This window comes from Anolis sagrei, chromosome 2, assembly GCF_037176765.1.
Source record: "Anolis sagrei isolate rAnoSag1 chromosome 2, rAnoSag1.mat, whole genome shotgun sequence".
Taxonomy (NCBI): domain Eukaryota; kingdom Metazoa; phylum Chordata; class Lepidosauria; order Squamata; family Dactyloidae; genus Anolis; species Anolis sagrei.
The window spans coordinates 82169358-82190231 of NC_090022.1; the positions used below are offsets into that span (position 1 = coordinate 82169358).

The window sequence follows — 20874 nt, forward strand, 5'->3', positions numbered from 1 at the left end:
GTTATAACTCGCTGTTCCAGAACATTGTTTACTTAATATAGGATGTACAGACAGGCTGGTATTATTAGCTTTTAAAAATATGGCATATTGGTAGACAGTCAAGTTTCCCCAGGTCAGTACTAGGTGGCTTCTATTATGCTAGAATGGTAACTGGTAATTAAGTCTGATGGGGACAGCACAACTTACACCTTGTATTGCTCTCATATGTTCCACACCAGTCTGGATATCTTTGTTAACCAACTGCTGAATCCCTTCGAATTGTATTTTGCTTACTGGATGTTTACAACCAAGATCATGCTGTATTACTGAATTGTACAGAAGGAACTTTTTATGGGATGTTTGTCCATAATAGTGTAGGTATACCTCTGTTAAAGTTTCTGAAAAAGAACTTCTTATAAAGCATTTTTATACTAACTCAACCTTCTCCTTATCTGTTTTAGGACATTTGGCACTGGAAGAAAGACTTTCTGTGTTGAGTTGCAGCAGTGTGTCTGTAGTAAATAATGTAACAAGGTTAATCTGCATTATTGTATGTTGAGATTCTGCTCTCACTGTGTATGTTTGCTTCCAAAGAGGCAAGGTAAAGAGCCACTACCTCCAGAACCCTGTGCTGAGCATGCATGAATACCAAAAAGCAGAGTAAATAAGTAAGCATCCCTAGAATACTTTTTTAAAAACACACACACACACACCTACACACACAAAGGACTAGAGGTTTGGCCACCAAAATTGTAGGAAAAGATTTTTTTTTTTTATCTCTGAACATATTTTGGAAGAAGCTTTCAACTAATTTCCAGAAGATTTAAAAATGTTCTTGTTTACCTATGTAAATGTTATCTGATCTGGTTGCTTTAATTCAGTTACATACTGCCAGTTTTGTATAAAAAATTACTGAAATATATTGAACTGTTCTTTTTGTATGTGTGGTGTAGGACTCTTTTCCTATTCTTTCCATGTTATTTCAGCCTCTGGTACTAACTGTTCTGTTAAAGGAGAAATACCAAGGAAAGCATCAACTTCCTGTAGTAGTGTAGTGGATTCCGCAGTTACAAAGTCAAAGTCCCAGGAATTTTCGACTCTTTATGGCTGGAGAGACTGTCCATGCACATTGGATCTTTGGACCCAATGTTTTTCTGGAAAGGTATCCTCTTGGTTTAGGAAAGGGGTTTCAAGGGCTGACACTAAATTGTGCATTGAGGGCTTTACTCTAACCATGACCCTGTTTCCAGACTTTTAAAAAAATCTTTGAAGGTTCTCTCCCAAAGGCAAGTAATTGGGAATGATTTGTGATGCCCAAATGACAACTTCCAACTGTTTAATATTTTCAATTATCATAAAGACAATATGTACTTGAAAAAGTATTTACAAAATAGAGATAAAGCAATGGGTCAGTGTCTTGAGTGAACTGAGCTTTATGTTTGATCTAGAAATTAGTTTGGAAATCAAAATGAGGAAAGTGTGCTCCATTTTTCTCATGTACAAAAAGTGCCCCAGTTTTTACAAAACAGACCACTTCTACAAATTGTCAGAAAAGGACACAATAAAAATTTATTTTAAATATATTATAAAAGAAACTCCATCCAGTTCTTAAAAACACTACACCTTACACATCCAACTGATTTCCAAGTCATCAATGATACTACATTAAAGTGCTAGACTTCTTTTACCTCCCCCATCACAACAGGACATTGTCCCAAGATGCACAAAATAAATACACCAGTTTATGAGGCAACGTCCAATTTCAAAGAAATTGTTAAGCATGCATTACAAGGTGTGAAACAAAGACTCCCTAAGGACTGCCCCTTGAACTTCATAGATTCCCCCCCCCCCCTGCTCCTTAAAATATATTTGGCCACTTGATACTACTGTCAGAAAAGTTAACATTTAGCATAGTTACATTCAATGCAATGTCAAGGGCTGAATTCACATAATTTTGTTTTGTTTGGGTGGGTGGGATAAAAACAATTCCTATTTATTAGTGATAACTGAATGTATTTGCATGGATTTAGCTGTATTGAGTTAAAGTTCTCCTATCTATATCTGGCATCAGGAGAGTTTGGAGCAACATATAGTTTGAACAGCCAATAGTTAAGTGACATGAATTACATGTTTTAATCTGTTTCATATGTACATAATCTTTAAGATAAGTGGCAAGGAAATTGTTAGTCATGACTGCCATTTTTAAAATCTTGAACTAAGCTAGACATGACATAGGTAGATATTTTCACCAGACTACAATAAGGCAAGTGTGACCGTTTTAAGAGTAAAGGGGCACATGAAAGGCGACCAACCCTCACCTTATATATAGCATACCTATAGTCTGGCTACTGATATCACATCTGTATCAACTGAATGTGAATCTGTCGGAAACATCTGGGAAGCACATGGCAGCAAATAACAGGTGTTGGATACACACCCTTTTGGCTCTTAAAACACACTGCTCCTGCATGAGTCTTATATTTAATTTAGGCCTTGGTTGCCTACAAAGCAGCTGCAAAGTCAGAAAGTTTAAAGGACACATCTATGCAGGTGATATCAACTATTTTAAAAAGATTTGCTCACTGCAATACCTCTCCAAGCAAATGTTTTATATTTGATAGGATTTTAAGTAGCCATGTATTATTCTTCAGTGTTAGTCAGGATGCCTAATGCTGCAATTCTACACACACTATAGACTTAGCTTCATTGAAATTAGTGGGACTTGAGTAAGCAACCATGATGTACTATAAACTGTTCAATTTTTCACACAGCTAACATTAATTTTTTATTATTAAATTCTAGACTTCGTATTTTCTTAAATGGACAGTCCTTGAATCACCATCAGCATTCAATGAGTCTTAGAAATACTAAAGCTAACTTTGGTATGCCATTTGGTCTTTTCTCAGTTGTGCACATTCTTACAACGTAGTTCCGTAAGAAAAAAATGATTTCAAAAGATACTCATCAAATCAGTGAATTTGTAGCTATGATGGTAAAAAGATGCCCTTTTATTTGGCCTTGCAACAATAAACCCATGCCACTTCTAAAATCTAAAGGAGCAATATATTAATAGACTCCTCCTGATATTACTAGTAAGCAGCTGCTTCTTAACAGATCATGTGCCCTTTTGACTGCTATTTAGGTTTTAAGATCCCAGAGCCTCAAACTCTTTTCAATTGCATGAAACTAATATCACTGTGAAAAGTTATTGAAGCATATTTGAGGGTGAGAACACCTTTCATATTTCTTTCCTCTGATGTCTGACTACATAGAAGGAAATATGTTTAATGGCCCATATGCTTTATGGAAATTACCCTGTTAACTCTGCTGTGATATACCTACAAAGTTACATCAGTGTAGCACGTTGTGCCTCACACAAGCTGGCATCCTGCTGGATGAATCCCAAATAGAGTAAACCCACTGAATTAATAGTTGAACAGTGAATCATTATATTGGTAAATCTAGCTGATTCAGTTCTGCTCTGGTCAAAACCTGCAATAGGATTCAGGCCCCTTTAGTATATCTGCGTGCCAAACATTTGAGATCAGTAGTGACTCAGGAAGTTTTGACAGGATTAATCCTCACTGTGTGTATTTGGATGGTGGCCCACTTTGTTCTCCCACTATTTTTTTAATTAATTACATAAAAGATAGGAACTGCCAAATCTCTTTGTTTCATAAATCAAGACCAATCTATTTCCATCTTACAATGTAAACTTGAAATTGGATATTAAAACACAACACATTTCCCCTCCTAACATTAATTATTCACGACAATGACTTCTTGTACATCCCACACCCTACTTCATTCTTGTCCAGCAAGGCACTAGGAATTTTTCAAGTTTAGGCATCTGCTGTACATTAGCATTTTAAAAAGGCACTTCCTTATTTTAATGATGCTGTGAACTTTGATACAATTGAAATTGAGTATTTTGCATTATACCACAGAGTGATGTGTGTTTGCATGCAAGAGTTTTTGAAAGCTGAAAGAGAAGTTTCCTGCAACTCAGGTATAGCTCCTTGGATAACTTCCAAGGATTCAGATTACAGAAAAAAAATCCAGTTCTGACATTTCAAACACACCTCCACAAACATCCAAAATGATCTGCTGAGATGAGATGTCATGACTGAACAGTTGTACTGGTGTAGGCAACCACTTCACATAAGCCTTGTGCCTTAAGGAACTCTTTCCAAGCAGCAATCATTCTGAAGAACAGATGCATGAAATAATCCTGACTGAAACAATAAAAACTGATGCAAAATTAAGTACTGTACACACACCTAGCCTCCAAACATCCAACTTCAGCACAACAAAGCTGCCAAGTCAAACAGAATATTTTTTTGTTATAAATCCTAAAAAAAAAAAAGGGGGGGGCAGCTCAGTTAACGAATAGTCCTCTCAAGACAAAACATATCTTTTGTTTAGAGATGCAGATTTTGGCTGTTATGATGACAGATTAAATACTCAGTCATATAGCCTTGGTAATAAAATTGATTTTTTTTGCTTTTCAGCCAGCAGGTGGCCCACTCTAACAATGCACTGTTAATGCTGTGAGCTCAGGGAATGCCCTTCAGACTGCTTAGTAAGAAAGGTAATTGTTTTAAAATATATCGCTGCAGAGAGGAAATAGTTAAAGACCAGAATTTTACAATCCTTTTAATATTTGGCGTTTAACATTGTGTTTGGTTGCAGCTGATAGCAGAAAATAGCCTAGTTATGCAACCCCCAAGCTCTGCATTTTATCAGTGGGTTTTAACTTGTATTTTAACTGTGTATCTTGATGTATGTATTTTAATCGTGTTTTATCTCTTGTTTTAACAACGTTGTATCCTGCCTCGAGCCGCAGGAAGAGGTGGGGAATAATTAATCATTATTATATTATTAAATCTAGCTGTTAGTCCAACTCGCAGTGGTTCCCAACTTTTGGTCCTCCAGATGTTTTGGACTTCAGCTCCCACAGTTCCTAACAGCTTGTAAACTGAATTTTTCAGGCTGTATGACCATGTTCCAGAAGCATTCTCTCCTGGTAAGCTGGCTGGGATTTCTGGGAGTTGAAGTCCAAAAACCTGGAGGCCCAAAGGTTGGGAAGCACTGAAAAGTAAACCCATTTATTGGATTTAATATATACATCCCTTTACTTAAAAGTTTCCCATCACTTTAATGAGTCTACTCTTTTTGGGACTAACACATTTAAATCAAAACTTACATGTTGGACATAGCAGCTTTCTACAAGCCTCCTATACTAGTGATTTTTTAATGTATGTAATTCAGATTGGGTTGTTGTAGGTTTTTTCGGGCTATATGGCCATGTTCTAGAGGCATTCTCTCCTGATGTTTCGCCTGCATCTATGGCAAGCATCCTCAGAGGTAGTGAGGTCTATTGGAACTAGGAACTGTTGGAACTAATTCAGATTGCTTACTATATTGGTATGCAGTTTTCCCTTTATGTTGTTTGAGGTTGTGGAGGGATTGCAGACCATGTGATCAGATCTGGGACTATTCAGACTGAGACTCCATTTTAGAAGTCAGTGTTCAGTCAGTATTGTATAGTCAGTTGTGTTTAGGTTGCGTTCAGTTTGCATCAAGAGAGTGCATTAGACATAAGACAGAGAAGAGACTGCAACAAAATGCCTCAGAGAACTTACTGTTTAAACTTTCAACTGATTAGTAATGTACTTGTATGTTGAATACATTAAGTTTATAAGTAAACCAACTATGTTATTTTAAACGAAGACTACTTATTTTTGTCTCTTCAGAGCATGATTTAAAACCAAATATATTTATTGGAGAGTAGATGTTTCGGGCACTGAAATAACACTTCTGAGGATCTGCTGTATATTTGGTACATTGGCATAATTTTTGTTCCTAACATTTCAAAGAGATAACCAGATATATTAGTCTAATAATTAAGAAACCTAGTTTTCCTTGCATTAATACTAGCTGGATATTCCACTAAAGAGTAGATTCACTCAAAATACTTTTTAGCTCTTCTCAGGAAGATTATACTTTGCAAAAGGGGTGTTTTCATTCCAAATGGTGTGAATGCCAATTAATCTCCAAAAGGTTACGCTTCCAAAATGTTATGTGTCCAAAAGGCTATGGAGATTTTGCTTTTCCAAAACTGCAAGACTGCAGAAGCTTTGCAGGAGCCAATATAATGAACTGGCTAATCAATCAATCTGAAAGTCCCTACTTGGAATCTCAACTCCATCAGGAACAGGAAGTAAAAAGTGCTTTTTAATCTTCAAAAAATTACTATCTTTCATCTCTGTCTCAACATAGCATTAATACTGACCTATTTTGCAAAAAAGTTATAAACATTAAAATGTATACCTTGAATGCATAATGCCCAGAGCATTATAGAAAATGTATTATTACTTAGCTTTGTCTTTAAACAATTCTTATTTCATCTTTTAAAAAAATCAAGAGGAGGCTTATCAACTTACCAATATACTTAGGAAAACAAATGCTGAAAACAAACATCAAGTGCTGAAAGAACTAGTAAAGGGCAGAGACCCTGGTCAGCAGTCTTAACATGTACAAATAAGCTTTCATATCTAAGTAGTTTAGTGAAAAATCCTGTATGAGCCTTTATTAAACAGAAAAAAGTAAACCTGAGCTTGAACGGAGTTTCTGAATGCACCAAGAAAAGTGATTAAATAACCACTGAAAGATTAGTGAGGTAGAAGTGGAAGAAGCAAAAGAGCACCTGTTACAAGGAAGAGAAAATAATCCACTTAGTAGAAGATGTAGGAAACTGTCCATTACTAATTTAAAAACAAATCTCATTTTGAATTTTAAAAAGAGCAGGTTTAGTTATCAAGAAAATGTAACAATGCAGAAGTTTTACTGAAGCTATTAGGAAAGAAGGATGATCTCTTTTGTTGTAATCCCCTATACATCTATTCAAGACTAAATCTAGAGGGGCATCTTCCCAGTTAAAAGTAGATATAGTTTTCAGAGTTAAATATCCCACAAATAAGGAGTAGGAAGAACTACATTCTATTATAAAGAATAGTTTAAGTAGTGATCCCCCTAAGTAAATGCATATCAAACTCAGTTAGTTTTTGTAATTGATCTGTTAGTCCAGCTCACTAAATACAGCAAAATTACACAATCACTGGAACTGGACAAATCTTTTGGGAACCTAGAACCAGGGAGTTTATCTAAAAAGCTAAATGGAAAAAAGGATGCAAACTGCTTTAGCTATTTATTTATTTATTTATTTATAAATCAAATTCATTCTCTGAAATGGGAAAAATTCACGAAGGATTATACTGAGTCTGAAACATGTCAAATTATATTAATTCTTGAATATTTTTCATTAGATATTCAAAGCACAAAGTATTTTGGCCTGTAGAATCCTGCAATGCTGCAGAAGTTGCCCAAAGTGTGAGTGAGTGTCATTACAAATTGGTTCTATGTGGAATGGAGTTACATTGATTCAGGAGAAGCAAAAAGAAGCTGTGCTTCACAGTCCTAGTGTATAGTTAAACCATGAAATCTACTAGCACATGATGGTTGATGACACCAGCTTGTATGGCTTTAAAAGAGGATTAGACAAAATCATAGGGGATAAGCCTATCAATGGTAATTAGTCCTCCTGGCTATATATGACTTCTAGGGTCAGAAGCAGCATCTCTCTGAATACCTGTTGCCCGGAGACACAAGTGGAATAATACTGCTGCAATTATATCCTATAGGCTTCTCACAGACAATTGAGTTGCTAGAACAATCTCAGGATATTTTTTTTAGTCTTAGTTCTATTATATATGAGATGCCAAAGACTTTGATGCCAGTGAACTAAACAGGTTATGTAGAGACAGCTGATTTGCTTAACTATTCTTAGTTAGAAAAAAATAAATTTAACAAATGATGTTTCAGGTGCAGTATATACCCGAATGCAATGGGACTATTTGCAGATAAAGGACATTTTAGCACTACACAGTTATAAGCGTCATGTCTTCAATTTACTTCAATGGTTGCATCCTATGGAATTCTGGGAATTAGTCTGGTGATCTCTGGCTCAGAATGATAATTGCTCCTCCTATGATTCCATAGAAAATATTGTCATGGCAATTAAATGGAATAATAGTGCTCTAACTGTGCAATGTGAAATTACAGGGAACTTCCTGCTGTTTACAATAGGAAAGCTTCATATGCCAATTTTCAACATCAAATGTCAAGACTTAACAGAAGAATAAATGTATTGTATGTTATACTATAGAAAGCTCTGTACTGGTGTCTCTTGAAAGCTGTAGTTATTCTATCAGCAGGCGGTCTCAGGAGTATAAAATTCGCTTTCAGTTTCTTCCTGGTTGACAGCAGGATACATGAATCTGAAACTGCAGTCTTCAAAAACAGAAGGAAGTTATCAAGTTTGTCTTCCAATTATTCTGAATTATCTATTTTGAAAGAGACCTTAGTTGGGATTATTTGTGTACAAGATTTGTGTGTAAGACATAACAAACTCTGTAACTTTATGTTTCACTGAGTCCCCTTGAGGAGAGGGGGCGGAATATAAATAAATTATTATTATTATTATTATTATTATTATTATTATTATTATTAAAACTGATTCTTTTGAGACTGTTCTTTTAATCTGTCTGCTATTGTCTGGGTAGGTGCTGTTTGCTCTTGAAGCTTACCAGAATAATGAGGGTAGGAATCCAGAATAGGCATTTTCAAATCATATAAATGTGCATACACTTGAAATGTTAAATTATTTCCAGTTATATCTTTTGGTAGAATGCACATCACTAGCTGCACAGATTCTTCTCCCTTCTCTTTTCAGTCTGGTGCCACACCCCACACTCTGCAACATTTAGGACAAGGAAAGAATTCCTTCTTTGTACTAGATGTTCAAATTCATTTCCAAAGAAGCTGTTGGGCAACATTCTGGTTGTCAAAGGCAATATAGAATGGGACCAACATATTTTATTTTGAAAGTTCTTACTGCCAGTAGTTGATCCTCTGGAGGAACATTTCAACCTTTCAGAAAAGGAAAGGAGCCTATACAAGGACTGGGAAATCTCCAAATAACAGTGTAATGGGAATGGGGATGTGGCCATCTGGGGCTGCCAAGAGGGTTGGATGAGGGACCTAGAAGTATAGACCCAGCTGCTGGGATCCTCTGCTCCTGATACTGGATGGAGCCCTTCAAGTATATTCAGATTGAAAAGAAAAGAATTTTAAAAGAATAATCAGAAATATTCAGGGACTCCTGGAAGTTAAAAAAAACCAAAGGTTAAAGGAGAAAAGTTGCCTACAAGGTGTTTTATGGAGATAGGATCCATATCTTGACCATCAATAATAACAGGTAGTAAATTCAAGGTTGCGTACCTACACATAGTTATTGCCTGTTTTGTGCCTCACAAAGGCAAAAGCAACAACTTAATATCACCAAAACAAGGGAGGAATAACAGTGTTGCCCTTAGCCATTTTTGCATGATAGATCCCTACATCTGGATTAGATAAAATGTGTTTCAGAATTCAAAATGGTTGTACGTCCCTTCATGAAATAAAAGTGGAAGCTTGAAATGTGCTGTAATAGATAAGTAACTTAAAATTCTGAAAATATACTATCCTGCCTTAGAGAGTAAGGCTTCAAATTGATAGCATGATAATGGAATGCAAATTTCGAGATGAGATTTGTTTACTCAAAAGATAACAATGCAGCATCATCAAAGTAAAGACTGGCCTGATAGTCACACCCTCTCCTGAGATTCTCCCTTTTACCTTAATTTTTTAAAAAAATTACTCTTTTACAAAATTTGTCATCTCTTCTGTAAAAACTATAGTATATTATATATACACACACGCGCACACACACATACACACACACACACACACACACACATACATAGACAGTCTTTAAAGATCGAGGTTTTTGTTAAAGGTTTCCAAGACAGTTGAGTTTGTGTGTTCAAATATCCATTGCTGTGTAGGAGATGAGGGATTGCATGTGTTCATGAAGATTTTTCTGTCACTTTCAGTACAGTCCATGCAGCTGCCACTTATTGGATGGTAAAGAGTCTTGTCCTGAGAATGAAAGAATCAGTTTATTACATGGGAGAATGCACCTGGGTAATTGGAAAATGCCTTCATGGTAGAGGATATTTCATTACATAATAGCAGTTTTGAGAGCCAGCATGGTGTAGTGGATTGGGCAGTGGACTCTGGAGACCAGGGTTCAAATCCCCACTTAAGCCATGGAAACCCACTAGGTTGCCATGGGCAAGCCACACTCTTTCAGCCTCAGAAGAAGGCAATGGCAATCACCAGTACACATTAAAACCATCCATATATAAATTAAAAGTGTCAATATAAAATTCCTAGGTTAAAATTGACTGTATAGGCCTGCCAGAAGAGATAGGCCTTTAATGCTTTTCAAACTTCTGTTAGCATGCTTTGCTTCAAAGCTGTTCCGGCATGTTATTCCAGTGTATTGGGGCTGCTGATGAAAAGTCCTCTGGGTGACAGCTGTCAGTTGGGTACTGGCTAACTGTGGTAAGCGTCCCTCAGAGGACCTAAGTGTCCTGAGGGGATGATAATTATATGGGAAGAGGGGGTTCTGCAGGCAACCTGGACCCAAACCATGTGGGGCTTTAGAGATAATAGCAAGCACTTTGTAATTTGCTGGAAACTAATTGGCAACCAGTAGAGTGATTTTAATATTGGTGTGATGTGTTCATTCTTGATCTGTAACCAATCTGGCTGCCATATTTTGAACTAACTGGCATTTCCAAACTTTGTAAACATCATCCCATACATCTGTGGTGAATGTACACATACAGGTGTGTGAAGATAAAAAGGATTCAACTCCAAAGAGTAAATAGACAATGTTTTCCTTGCAGAACAATTGTATAAGAAATAGTAGGATAGGTACAATTGTCTCCTGAGGAAAAGCTGAGAACAACTTCTCATGGAGCCCTTACAGCAGGCATGGGGAACCTTCGGCCCTCCAGGTGTGGTGGACTTCAACTCCCACAATTCCTTGAGGCTCGGCATTTGCCCCAAAGGCTTACCTTGGCCCAAGGAATTGTGGGAGTTGAAGTCCACCACACCTGGAGGGCCGAAGGTTCCTGACCCCTGCCTTACAGGAAACAAATTACTATTGCTATCTCTGCAAAAATGTGGTTGTGCTTTGTTTGTTTCATGTGTAAAACATACAATATCTGGCAAAAATATGCCTGTGCTTTGGTTATTCATGTGTAAAGCATACAACTTTAATGAACCATTATTCTTCTGTTGTATTCACATAACCGAAAATGGCAATAACCACCATTTTATTTCATAGATTACAGAATTGGACACACTCACCTTCCTGTATTTCCAGAGTTGATTTCCCTTCATTCCATGACAATCATAGAGGGTCACAGGACTATTGTGGGAAACGGCATCAAAACAGAATTTCTTTGTATGCTGAGGATCACCTGGACGAATATCTTCTCGCCAGCTGAATGTGAATACCTGCCAGAACAAATAATAAATCCTCAAAACTATGGTGAGGATGAAAATTTAATTAAATCTAATTTATGCAATTCAGAAACTTCCTCAGTGTGAAGAACCACTGTTTCCTTAATACAGACAAGAAATCAAGTCAGCATTCAAAAGTGCCACTAGCAATACAGAGATTATGGAAATAGGCTCATTGTGGGGGAGGGGGGGTTGCACTATTTTACACTCTGGTGAGATTTTGTGAATGGCCACCTGTACATTCTCATATGTGGGACCCATGCCTGCCATAAACTCCACTGGATTGAGAAAGCTTTTGAAGGATGACTACTAACTTCCCCCCACCCTGGAGATCAAAAACAGGCCAAGACCTGACAGGAAAAAGGGAGGATGGATTTAATTAACATACAGATGACTACAAAGAGCACAGATAAGCTATCTGCTCTTACATTTTGTATTGTCTGATTATCACACATATGGCCTGGCATTCTGTTAGGATCACATACAAGTTTTCTTTATGTATGCAATTGTCCTATTTCAAATGCTGCGCGCATTGATATTCCCTTCATCTGCATGCAACACTCAAAGCCCCTCCAACTTTCTGAACAACCCTTGATATCACCCTGCACAGCCATTTTATGCTTTGCAGCAACCGAATAAGCTGAGAGAAGCACCAGACCATATCCCTTTAGCCAGACACAACATAATAAAATATGTGATCCTGGTGCTGTTATGATAATTTCACATCTGGCTACAGGGCTGTAGTCAGATGCATCTTGAAGTCTGCCTGCCTGCTTGTTGTGAAGCACTGAATGACCTTTTGGGTGGCTTCAGGGGCTTTTCAGTGAGTCAAAGAGAGGGAATATGACTCAGTATAGTGTAGGTTCAAATGTGGACACAAATACTACAATGAGGAAATTTTGGATTGAGATAATGATTAGTAAATGCACTTGCTGAAGGCTGGGTTGTGTGCATAGTTTGTAGAGGTGATCCAAAAGTAAAAGATTGTGACTAGAGATGGGAAGGCCTGGAAAAAAATAGAAAAAATGGGGGGGGGGGGACGACATGTTTTTTTCTGGTGTCCCCCCCATTTTTCCATTTATTTATGTTTCCTCCTCAATTTTTCTGCTTTTTCCTTAGGCCTTCCCATCTCTAGTTGTGCCCCTACAGCAATAAGACACACATTGGAAAGGTGATATGAGTGAATGAAACCATTGCCCTGGTTCCTCTGAACAATATCTGTCATCAAAAAAAAGGAGGAAATGTCGTAGCACATTCTTACTGTGGCAGCTACCACTGGACAGACAAATAAATCATATGGATGTCCTTCCAAGAACTCTTGTAATCAGCACAAAGGTTCTTGCTTTTGTAATATGAGGACATCTGATCTAAGAAGAAACTAATTTGACAGATTGAAGAAGCTGGGCATGTTCAGCACGATGAAGGGAAAACTGGGATGATGTGATTGCATTCTTTAAATACCCCAAAGATTGTCAGAAAGTGGTGGGGGCAAGGCTTTGCTCCCCTAGAGGGCAGAATTTGTTCTAGTGTTTCTTAATTTTTAATTTTTTTTGTTTTGTTAAAACTGTTTATTTTGATTATGGTACATAACAGAAAAGCAAACCATGGCAAATCAGATATAATCAGGTACCAATATTTTTGACGTGTACGTGCCTCTCTACCTTATTCAATCAATCAGTTAATTTTGACGTTAAGTACAAATTATTATCTTTTACATATCTTAATACACATAAACTTGCTATTTCTGGCTGTTTTCCACTGCTTTCAGTCAGAGCTTAGTATTAAATTTTTTCATAACATTCAGGAAATCAGCACATGGCATTTTACACACATACCCCAGACCTTACACTCAACCCAAAACCCCTATCCTGAACAAACCAAACCCTCATCCCCACACCTGTTCTAGTGTTTCGAAGCTACAGGAGAATAATTAGATTGAAGTATTTTTTTGACAGTAAGAGTGGCTCAGCAATGGAATCAAGTGGTTGGAGAGGAGACAGCATCTCCTTCTCGGGACATCTTCAAGAAGACGCAGGACAGCTATTTGTTGGGGATGCTTTTGCTGGTGATTCTGCACTGAGCAAGGGATCAGACTCAATGGCTCACAAGCCCCTTTCAGATCTAGAATTCGATGGCCTGCACAGTGAAAGGGCTACTGTTGGATCCTTGTAAATTAAATACATCATAGCCCTTCAACCTAGGCTCTGTATCATGTGTAGTGGAATTGCTAATGAGGGTATAAACATATTCCAAAAGCTCCCAGTTCTTGAATGGTCCAAAAAGGAGATTTTCACCAGCCATACTTGATGCGCAGAACCACAAAGATTAATATAAGAGTTATTTGTAAAATCCAACTTGATATTTTGTATGTAGCACCACAGAAAAACCACAGAGATCTCTGTACCCAACAGCATACCATCAGAAGCTATCTAATCCACATAGGGGTATAGCAAATCAATAGAACTCTTTCATGTGGAGTAATATCAGCAATGGATGACATGAATATGAGGAATACACACACACACACAAGCACAATCCTTTCATGGGGTGAAAGATTTAACACAGAGAGGAGAAAAACATAAGAAGTATGGCTACCGTTATTCAGGCAGAGGTGAATCAAACAATAAAGCAAGAGATTCAGAGCAATCAGGGCAATTGTATAATATGAGCTCTACATTCATGCATTCACTTGGAGGACAGAAGAGATCTATTCAATTAAACTATCACACTGGTTCACTAATGAGAAGATATAACGATCTGGGATGGTAAGGATAGAAATAATTGCTACATGCTGCCAATATTAACACTAATAAAATGTAAGGGAAATTGGTATCTTTTTATACTATTTAGGCAAAAACTTATTTAAACATCTACCTTAACTAAAAAAACAACCCCTAATATGTTATAATTGCACAGACTTTTTGCCAGGGTGGGATGAAGGAACTGGGATTCAAAGAGCCTTGCCTCCATTTCCAGCATCCAGGCATGCAAAACAATATGCAGGTTTTTCAAAATCATTTTTCCCCAAACTAATAAAGAAAATTGTATAGCACTTTCCAACAAACAGTATATTTACTTGGTCTTCTTTTCTGTGTTATACTAGAAGTAACACCTCCACTCAATGTGCTAAAACCAAACGGTCACTTTTGGAATCCCATGCATTAGGATAGAATTACTATCTGGTTAGTTCCTTCTCTTGCTGAGAACTATTGGACGAGTCAATGATGTGCCAGTCAATACAAATGGTTTCCAAATTGGATGGCAGATCCATTAATATTATCTTCTGTCACTTTTATCTGAAGATGCTTTGAAATAAATATTTTTTCATGTTGCAGTTGTGCTACTATTAGCTATGGAACTTGTATCTGTTTGTCCTCTATTCGCCTAAAATGTAATTCCAAAAAACATTTATTTACAAAAGAATATAAAGTATGTCTTCCTTACACTCACAGTTCCATTACTAAAGGTATCTATTGTTTCATATCTAAGAAAGTACACAAACTATATTCTAATCCCCTAACAAAAGTCTTTTTATTAGAATTGTCAATGAATCAACTGTAGCGTTTTGTATTTTCAAAACTGGTAAGACCATTTTTCCCCATAGCTACCCCTCAAATCTCTTAACAGAATTTTCCAAAAAATATACCTACTTGGACGTTGTTCCATGCTGCTTCTCCTCTGCTCTTCACACAAGTTTCAACTTTTAGCGGTGAACCTAACGCTCCATGTTTGGTATCTGCACATAGGCCAGTTCCTACATTACGGATCTGCAATATCAAGATGCCAATTGGTTCTATAATCATGTTTTGCGCATGCCAGCAGCCAATAAAACAGGAGCAAAGTCATTAATAGAAACACAAAAGACAGGATGGATTTATTTAAAGGAAAAAAAAATACTGAACTGAGATGTTAAGAAAAAGGTTCTAGAATAATCTACTCTTAGGGCCCTTCCACACAGCCGTATAACCTAGAAGATCAAGGCAGATAATCCACAATATCTGCTTTGAACTGGGTTATCTCAGTCCACACTGTCATATAATCCAGTTTTGTTATCTTGCTTCTATTATATTGGAGGTGCTGTGTCTCTTACAGATTCTGGGGTTGGGGTCAAAATTGATTCTCAGCAGAATCTTTACCTTTCTGTGCAGCAAGAAGAGATAAAGTCATGCTAGCCACTGGTCAACTGCAGGAGGTAATCCCAGAAAGGGAAACATTAAAAAGATCAACCTCTTTGGGTCACCCCTTAGGTAAGACGCCGGGCTGGAGGACCATCCATTTTTGGGATGGCGAGAGAGTACTACAAAATTGGAAAATGATATCTCTGATATGATTCAGCTGATCTTTTGCATTGACACTTTGATACTGTAGATGTGAATACAAGTGTGATATAGTGGTTTGAATGCTGGAGCACTACTCTGGAGACCAGGGTTTAAATCGTCCTTTGGCCATGGAAACCCAATGAATGACCATGGGCAAGTCAAACTCTTATCTCAGCCTCAGTGGGAGGAATAGGCAAGCTCCTTTTGGACAAAACTTGCCATCAAAACCCAAGATATGTTCGCTTTGGAGTCCCTATAACTTAGAAACAACTTGAAGACACACAACTTTAGCATTATCTGTACGCGTGCTTGCTTGTATACCAGGGAGGGAGAAGGAATGGGACACCTCTATTAGTGTACTGGCAGAGGGACCTCGCACTTCTTCACAAACAATCAGTTTCTATAAGCTGTATAATAATTAAGACTATTAGTTCTTCTCCTGACCAAGCCAGAATTGCATATAGTCAGACAGAAAGTCTGCAGGTGCACCATCTATTCCAGATCTTTAAGTAGCAAAAAAGTGGGAAAAAAAATGCCAGTGCAGTATTTCAATGTGATATCTCCTGCTATATGTACACAGATCAACTCAACTCTACTATGCAGTTATGAAAAATCCAACATAAATGAAATTTTATATACGACAATGCCTTACCTAAGCCTATACAGGGTTAGTCAAAATGCATAGGCCAATAAGCCATTCAATTGAATGGCAGATTGGCCTATGCATTTTGACTAACCCTGTATATCAACTGAAAATCACGTGGTTAGAGCTGCAATCTATATGCCATAGCATGGCTGAATACGATTTCCTGACATTATCTAATGTGCTTAATTTCTTTCATAAACCAACCTCTCCCCAAGCAGCTGCTGGAGGCTCTACTGGTGGGTAAAACTTTCTCAGGTCCCAGGCAACTTCATTCATAAACCACCTGAAGCTTTTGCAATTGAGATTACTGCGAAGTTCCTTCTGAGTAGCCACATCTCCTGCAGACAGATGCCGATATTCAGGTCTCCTCTGGTAAATATATTCTGCATATTCATCCATCCATACCTCAGCTACACGCTTCAAGTTCTACAGAAATGCCAATATTTTGGAGAAAAAACAAGTGAAAAACAACCATAATCATCAGCTGAAGAGTCTGCATTAAGTGTACAAGAAATCTCAGAATGGTTCTTATTCATGAATCTCATCTTTATTGTAACAAGGAAATTATTGTTATAAGTTACTGTATTGTGATACATGAGAGAAGTATGATGTGGATAGAATAATAAAACTGTAAATTTGCATGGTCCATCAGGCCCAACCCATTGCTTAATGCAGGACCTCCAGCTTCCCCAGCAGGTAGCTGACTGGCTTTTTAATGAAAATATCTAGAAAAGGAGACACCACCACCTCTTGAGCCAATTGATTCCAATACTGAACCACTCTTTCTATCAATAAGTTCTTTCTAACATTCAACTGAAATCTATTCAAAGGTGTCATATGAATCTGATATTAGCTTTGAATTGGAACACATGCATTTAATATACCTAATCGTACTTCAAGTTAATCTGCTGAATGGTAAAGTTAACTATCACAATGCCTGCACTTTATTCTTTTGCCATTTTTTAAAGAAAAATACATTTTGAAAAGTTACAATACAATCGCCTAAATAGATAACAGGAAATTGTCTACCCTAAACAGCATATGTAATACACAAATAAGATAAGACTTTGAACTCTTATGAGTCAGCTAGTTAGTCATTTGTAAACATATCATAACATTCCTTGAGATCTAATGGAAGTTGGAACACAACTGCTAGTTTTCCCATATGGCAATAACTGGAAAAATGAAGGGTTTATTTATTCAAGGTAGACTTACAGTAACACTTTCAAACAAGATATAATACTCTGTACTGAAAAACATCTTATTGTTGGACAGCTTTTATTCTAGTTATGCACTATTAAGAAGATTTAAATTTAAATAATCTACTTACTAGATTCCATTAGAAACTTAAGAGGCGACCATGCATTTAATATTAATAATTTGTCTATAAAACAAGAATACTAGCTGCTTTAGTTTGCATGACAGAATTCCTAAACTTAGATTTCAGATTACAGAACACATTATCAATATTATTCCTACAGTCAGCTCTCTATATCCACAGATTCTGTATCCATGGTTTGAAAATATTCTCAGAGAAAAAATTCAGAAATCCCATCTTGATCTTGCCAGTTTAAATTAAGAGTAAGTAATAGGATTTGAGCATGCATGCATTTTAGTATCCACAGGGTGGTGGTGGTCCTGGAACCAAACCCCAGTGGACGCTAATTTTGGAAGGTCTCCAAAATTTTAATGAATTCAATGAAATGCATGGTCAAAAAATATTCTTTTTTCCACAGGCTACATTTTCTGTGCGCAATGCCTGCTATATCTGAAATGCCACCTCCCTCTAGCTGACAAATGGATAAGCAATGTTTAGTCAAACATCTTCAAAAATATCTAGAGTGCTGCACAAAACAACCTCTGCTGTTTCACAAGTCATTTTTCTCCTTTTACTAAGGGTGCTTCCATACAGCTGACATCACGATTGTGGAAAAGAAAAAAGTTTGGATTATTGATGTCACCATGTCAGGTGACAGCCGCATTGAGGAACAACAACATGAAAAACTCAGCCATTATCAAGACCTCAAAATCAAACTGCAAAGGCTCTGGCATAAACCAGTACAGGTGGTCCAATGGTAATCGGAAAACACTGGGTGCCGTGCCAAAAGATCTCAGCCGGCATTTGGACACAATAACCATTGACAAAATCACGATCTGTCAACTGCAAAAGGCCACCTTACTTGGATCTGCGTGCATCATTCAAAAATACATCACACAGTCCTAGACGCTTGGGAAGTGTTCGACTTGTGATTTTGTGATACGAAATCCAGCATATAGATCTTGTTTGTTGTGACATACTGTGTTTTTGTGTCAGAATAATAATAATAATAATTATACTACATTTATACCCCGCTCTTCTCACTCCAATGGGGGACTCAGGGTGGCTTACAGTCCATGGCATATAATGCCGCATTACACATATAATAAGAAACATGACATATGGCCAACCTATAGAGATATATTAATTAAGAATTCAAATATTATAAAATCCCATGAAGATTTAAAAAAGACATTTCCCAACATTACATAGTTGCATTACTTACAGATTAAAAATTATTATAACCAAGATAAAAAGCTAGGATTTAATTGGGAAGAATCAAGATGGGAGAAGATATTAAAGTTGGAGAAGAAAGTAGTATCAAATATTTATAATATATTACTCACATGGCTAATTGAAAAAGAACAGATTAAATCCTGCATGATCAAATGGGCACAAAATTTAAGAAGACCAATTCAAATGAGAGAGTGGGAACAGATGAGGAACAAAAAACTAAAATATACATATGCTATGGATTTAAAAGAGAACTGGTTAAAAATGTTCCACAGATGGTATACCACACCTAAACAATTGGCAAAAATGTATAAAACTATGTCGGATAAGTGTTGGAAATGTCATGATCAGCCTGGGTCCTTTTATCATATATGGTGGACTTGTAGAGTAGCAGTTAAGTTTTGGACAAAATTCATGAAGAGATGCAAAAAAATTTAAAAAGGAGTTTTATAAAAAAACCGGAATACTATCTAGGATTTTCTGATTTAGACTTACAGTTAAATGAGGATGAAGATAAACTGTTTATGTTCATTACGACAGCCACCAGGATTGTTTTCGCGAGGGAATGGAAGCAAGAGTAAAATCCACCCACAGAATTGTGGTTAGAGAAAATGAGGGAGATAAAGGACATGGACGAATTGACATTTTTGTTAAAGAATATGGGAAATATTTTGAAAAGGACTAATTGGGATCTTTTTCACAGCTATCTGGAGAAGTTGAAGAATTAGAAAGCAAAATAGACATGTTTTTTATTATTTCTTAAAGGACTTAAGTGAAAGAAAGTTACTAATTAAGAAGATGGAACGGAAGTCAATTTTTATTTTTATTTTTATATATATTTTTTTCTTGATTGTTTTTGTACTTTTTACTCTTCTTTATTGTCTCTTTTCTTTCTCTCTCCTTTTCTATATTGATATTGTTCTCACTCTTTCGCTATTTTTTTTTTGGTAGTTTTAGAAAACTTTAATATTTTTTTTAAAAAGAAACATGACATATCAATTTAAACAATTAACATATGATCTGAGTCATAGTTTCCAGGACAGCAGAAAATAAGCCTGATCCGTCCTCCTTATGGCATCCTTTCACACATGTATACATGGCTATCATGTCTCCTCCCAACTTTCTCTTCTGCAGGCTAAACATGCCCAGTTCTTTAAGACGCTCCTTACAGGGCATGGTCTTCAGATCTTTGATCATTTTAGTTGCCCTCCCCTAGACACCTGCCAGCTTGTCAGTATCTCCTTTGAACTGTGATGCCCAGAATTGAATACAGTATTGCAGGTGAGGTCTAACCAAAGCAGAATAGAAAGGCACCATGACTTCCCTGGACCTAGACACTATAAATCCCATTGGATTTTTAGCTGTTGCATCACATTGTTGCCTCATGTTCAATTTGTTGTCCATGAAGACTCCAAGATCTTTTTCACAAGTACTGCTGTCATGTACTTTCTATCCTTTCCCACAAAAAAGCACAATTAAATTCCATCCAGGAAGTTTAAATCAGTCATGAAAACAACATTCTACTTTAATTCCTGTGTTAACAAATTTTACATGTTGAAAACACACATCCTTGCAAGTTCATGTTTGACAAATGAAATAGCAAAGTAGGCTGACCATTCCTTCTTCATATATTAGCTCATATTCACTATCTATATTTGGCATCTATACTGTCAAGGACTCATAGTTGGTGCATTCAAGACACCAAAACCTTTTTCCCAGTTACTGTATTTTTCCAGCAGAGGGAGCAGTTATCCATGTTTAAGATACAGTATGTACCTTTGGACACCCAATAAAAGCACATCAGTCTTAACATAAACATTACTATTATGGGCGAAATATATAGATTAATGCATAGTTATAACTAAAGAAGACGAACCTTCAGTTATCCTGTAAACTGGCAG

General features: G+C 36.8%; 1 protein-coding gene across 1 annotated transcript in view; it reads right to left on the minus strand.

The window, feature by feature from the left end:
* Nucleotides 1-1522: 1522 nt before the first annotated feature.
* The window catches only part of GALNT10 (polypeptide N-acetylgalactosaminyltransferase 10), a 69146-nt gene continuing 49794 nt past the window's right edge, over nucleotides 1523-20874 (minus strand). The window contains exons 9-12 of the mRNA XM_060765514.2: nucleotides 16627-16848; nucleotides 15108-15224; nucleotides 11302-11451; nucleotides 1523-10020 (exon numbers count right to left, since the gene is read on the minus strand). Coding sequence (XP_060621497.2) covers nucleotides 9853-10020; nucleotides 11302-11451; nucleotides 15108-15224; nucleotides 16627-16848 — 657 coding nt within the window. The 3' untranslated portion in view covers nucleotides 1523-9852. The remainder of the gene's footprint in view (nucleotides 10021-11301; nucleotides 11452-15107; nucleotides 15225-16626; nucleotides 16849-20874) is intronic.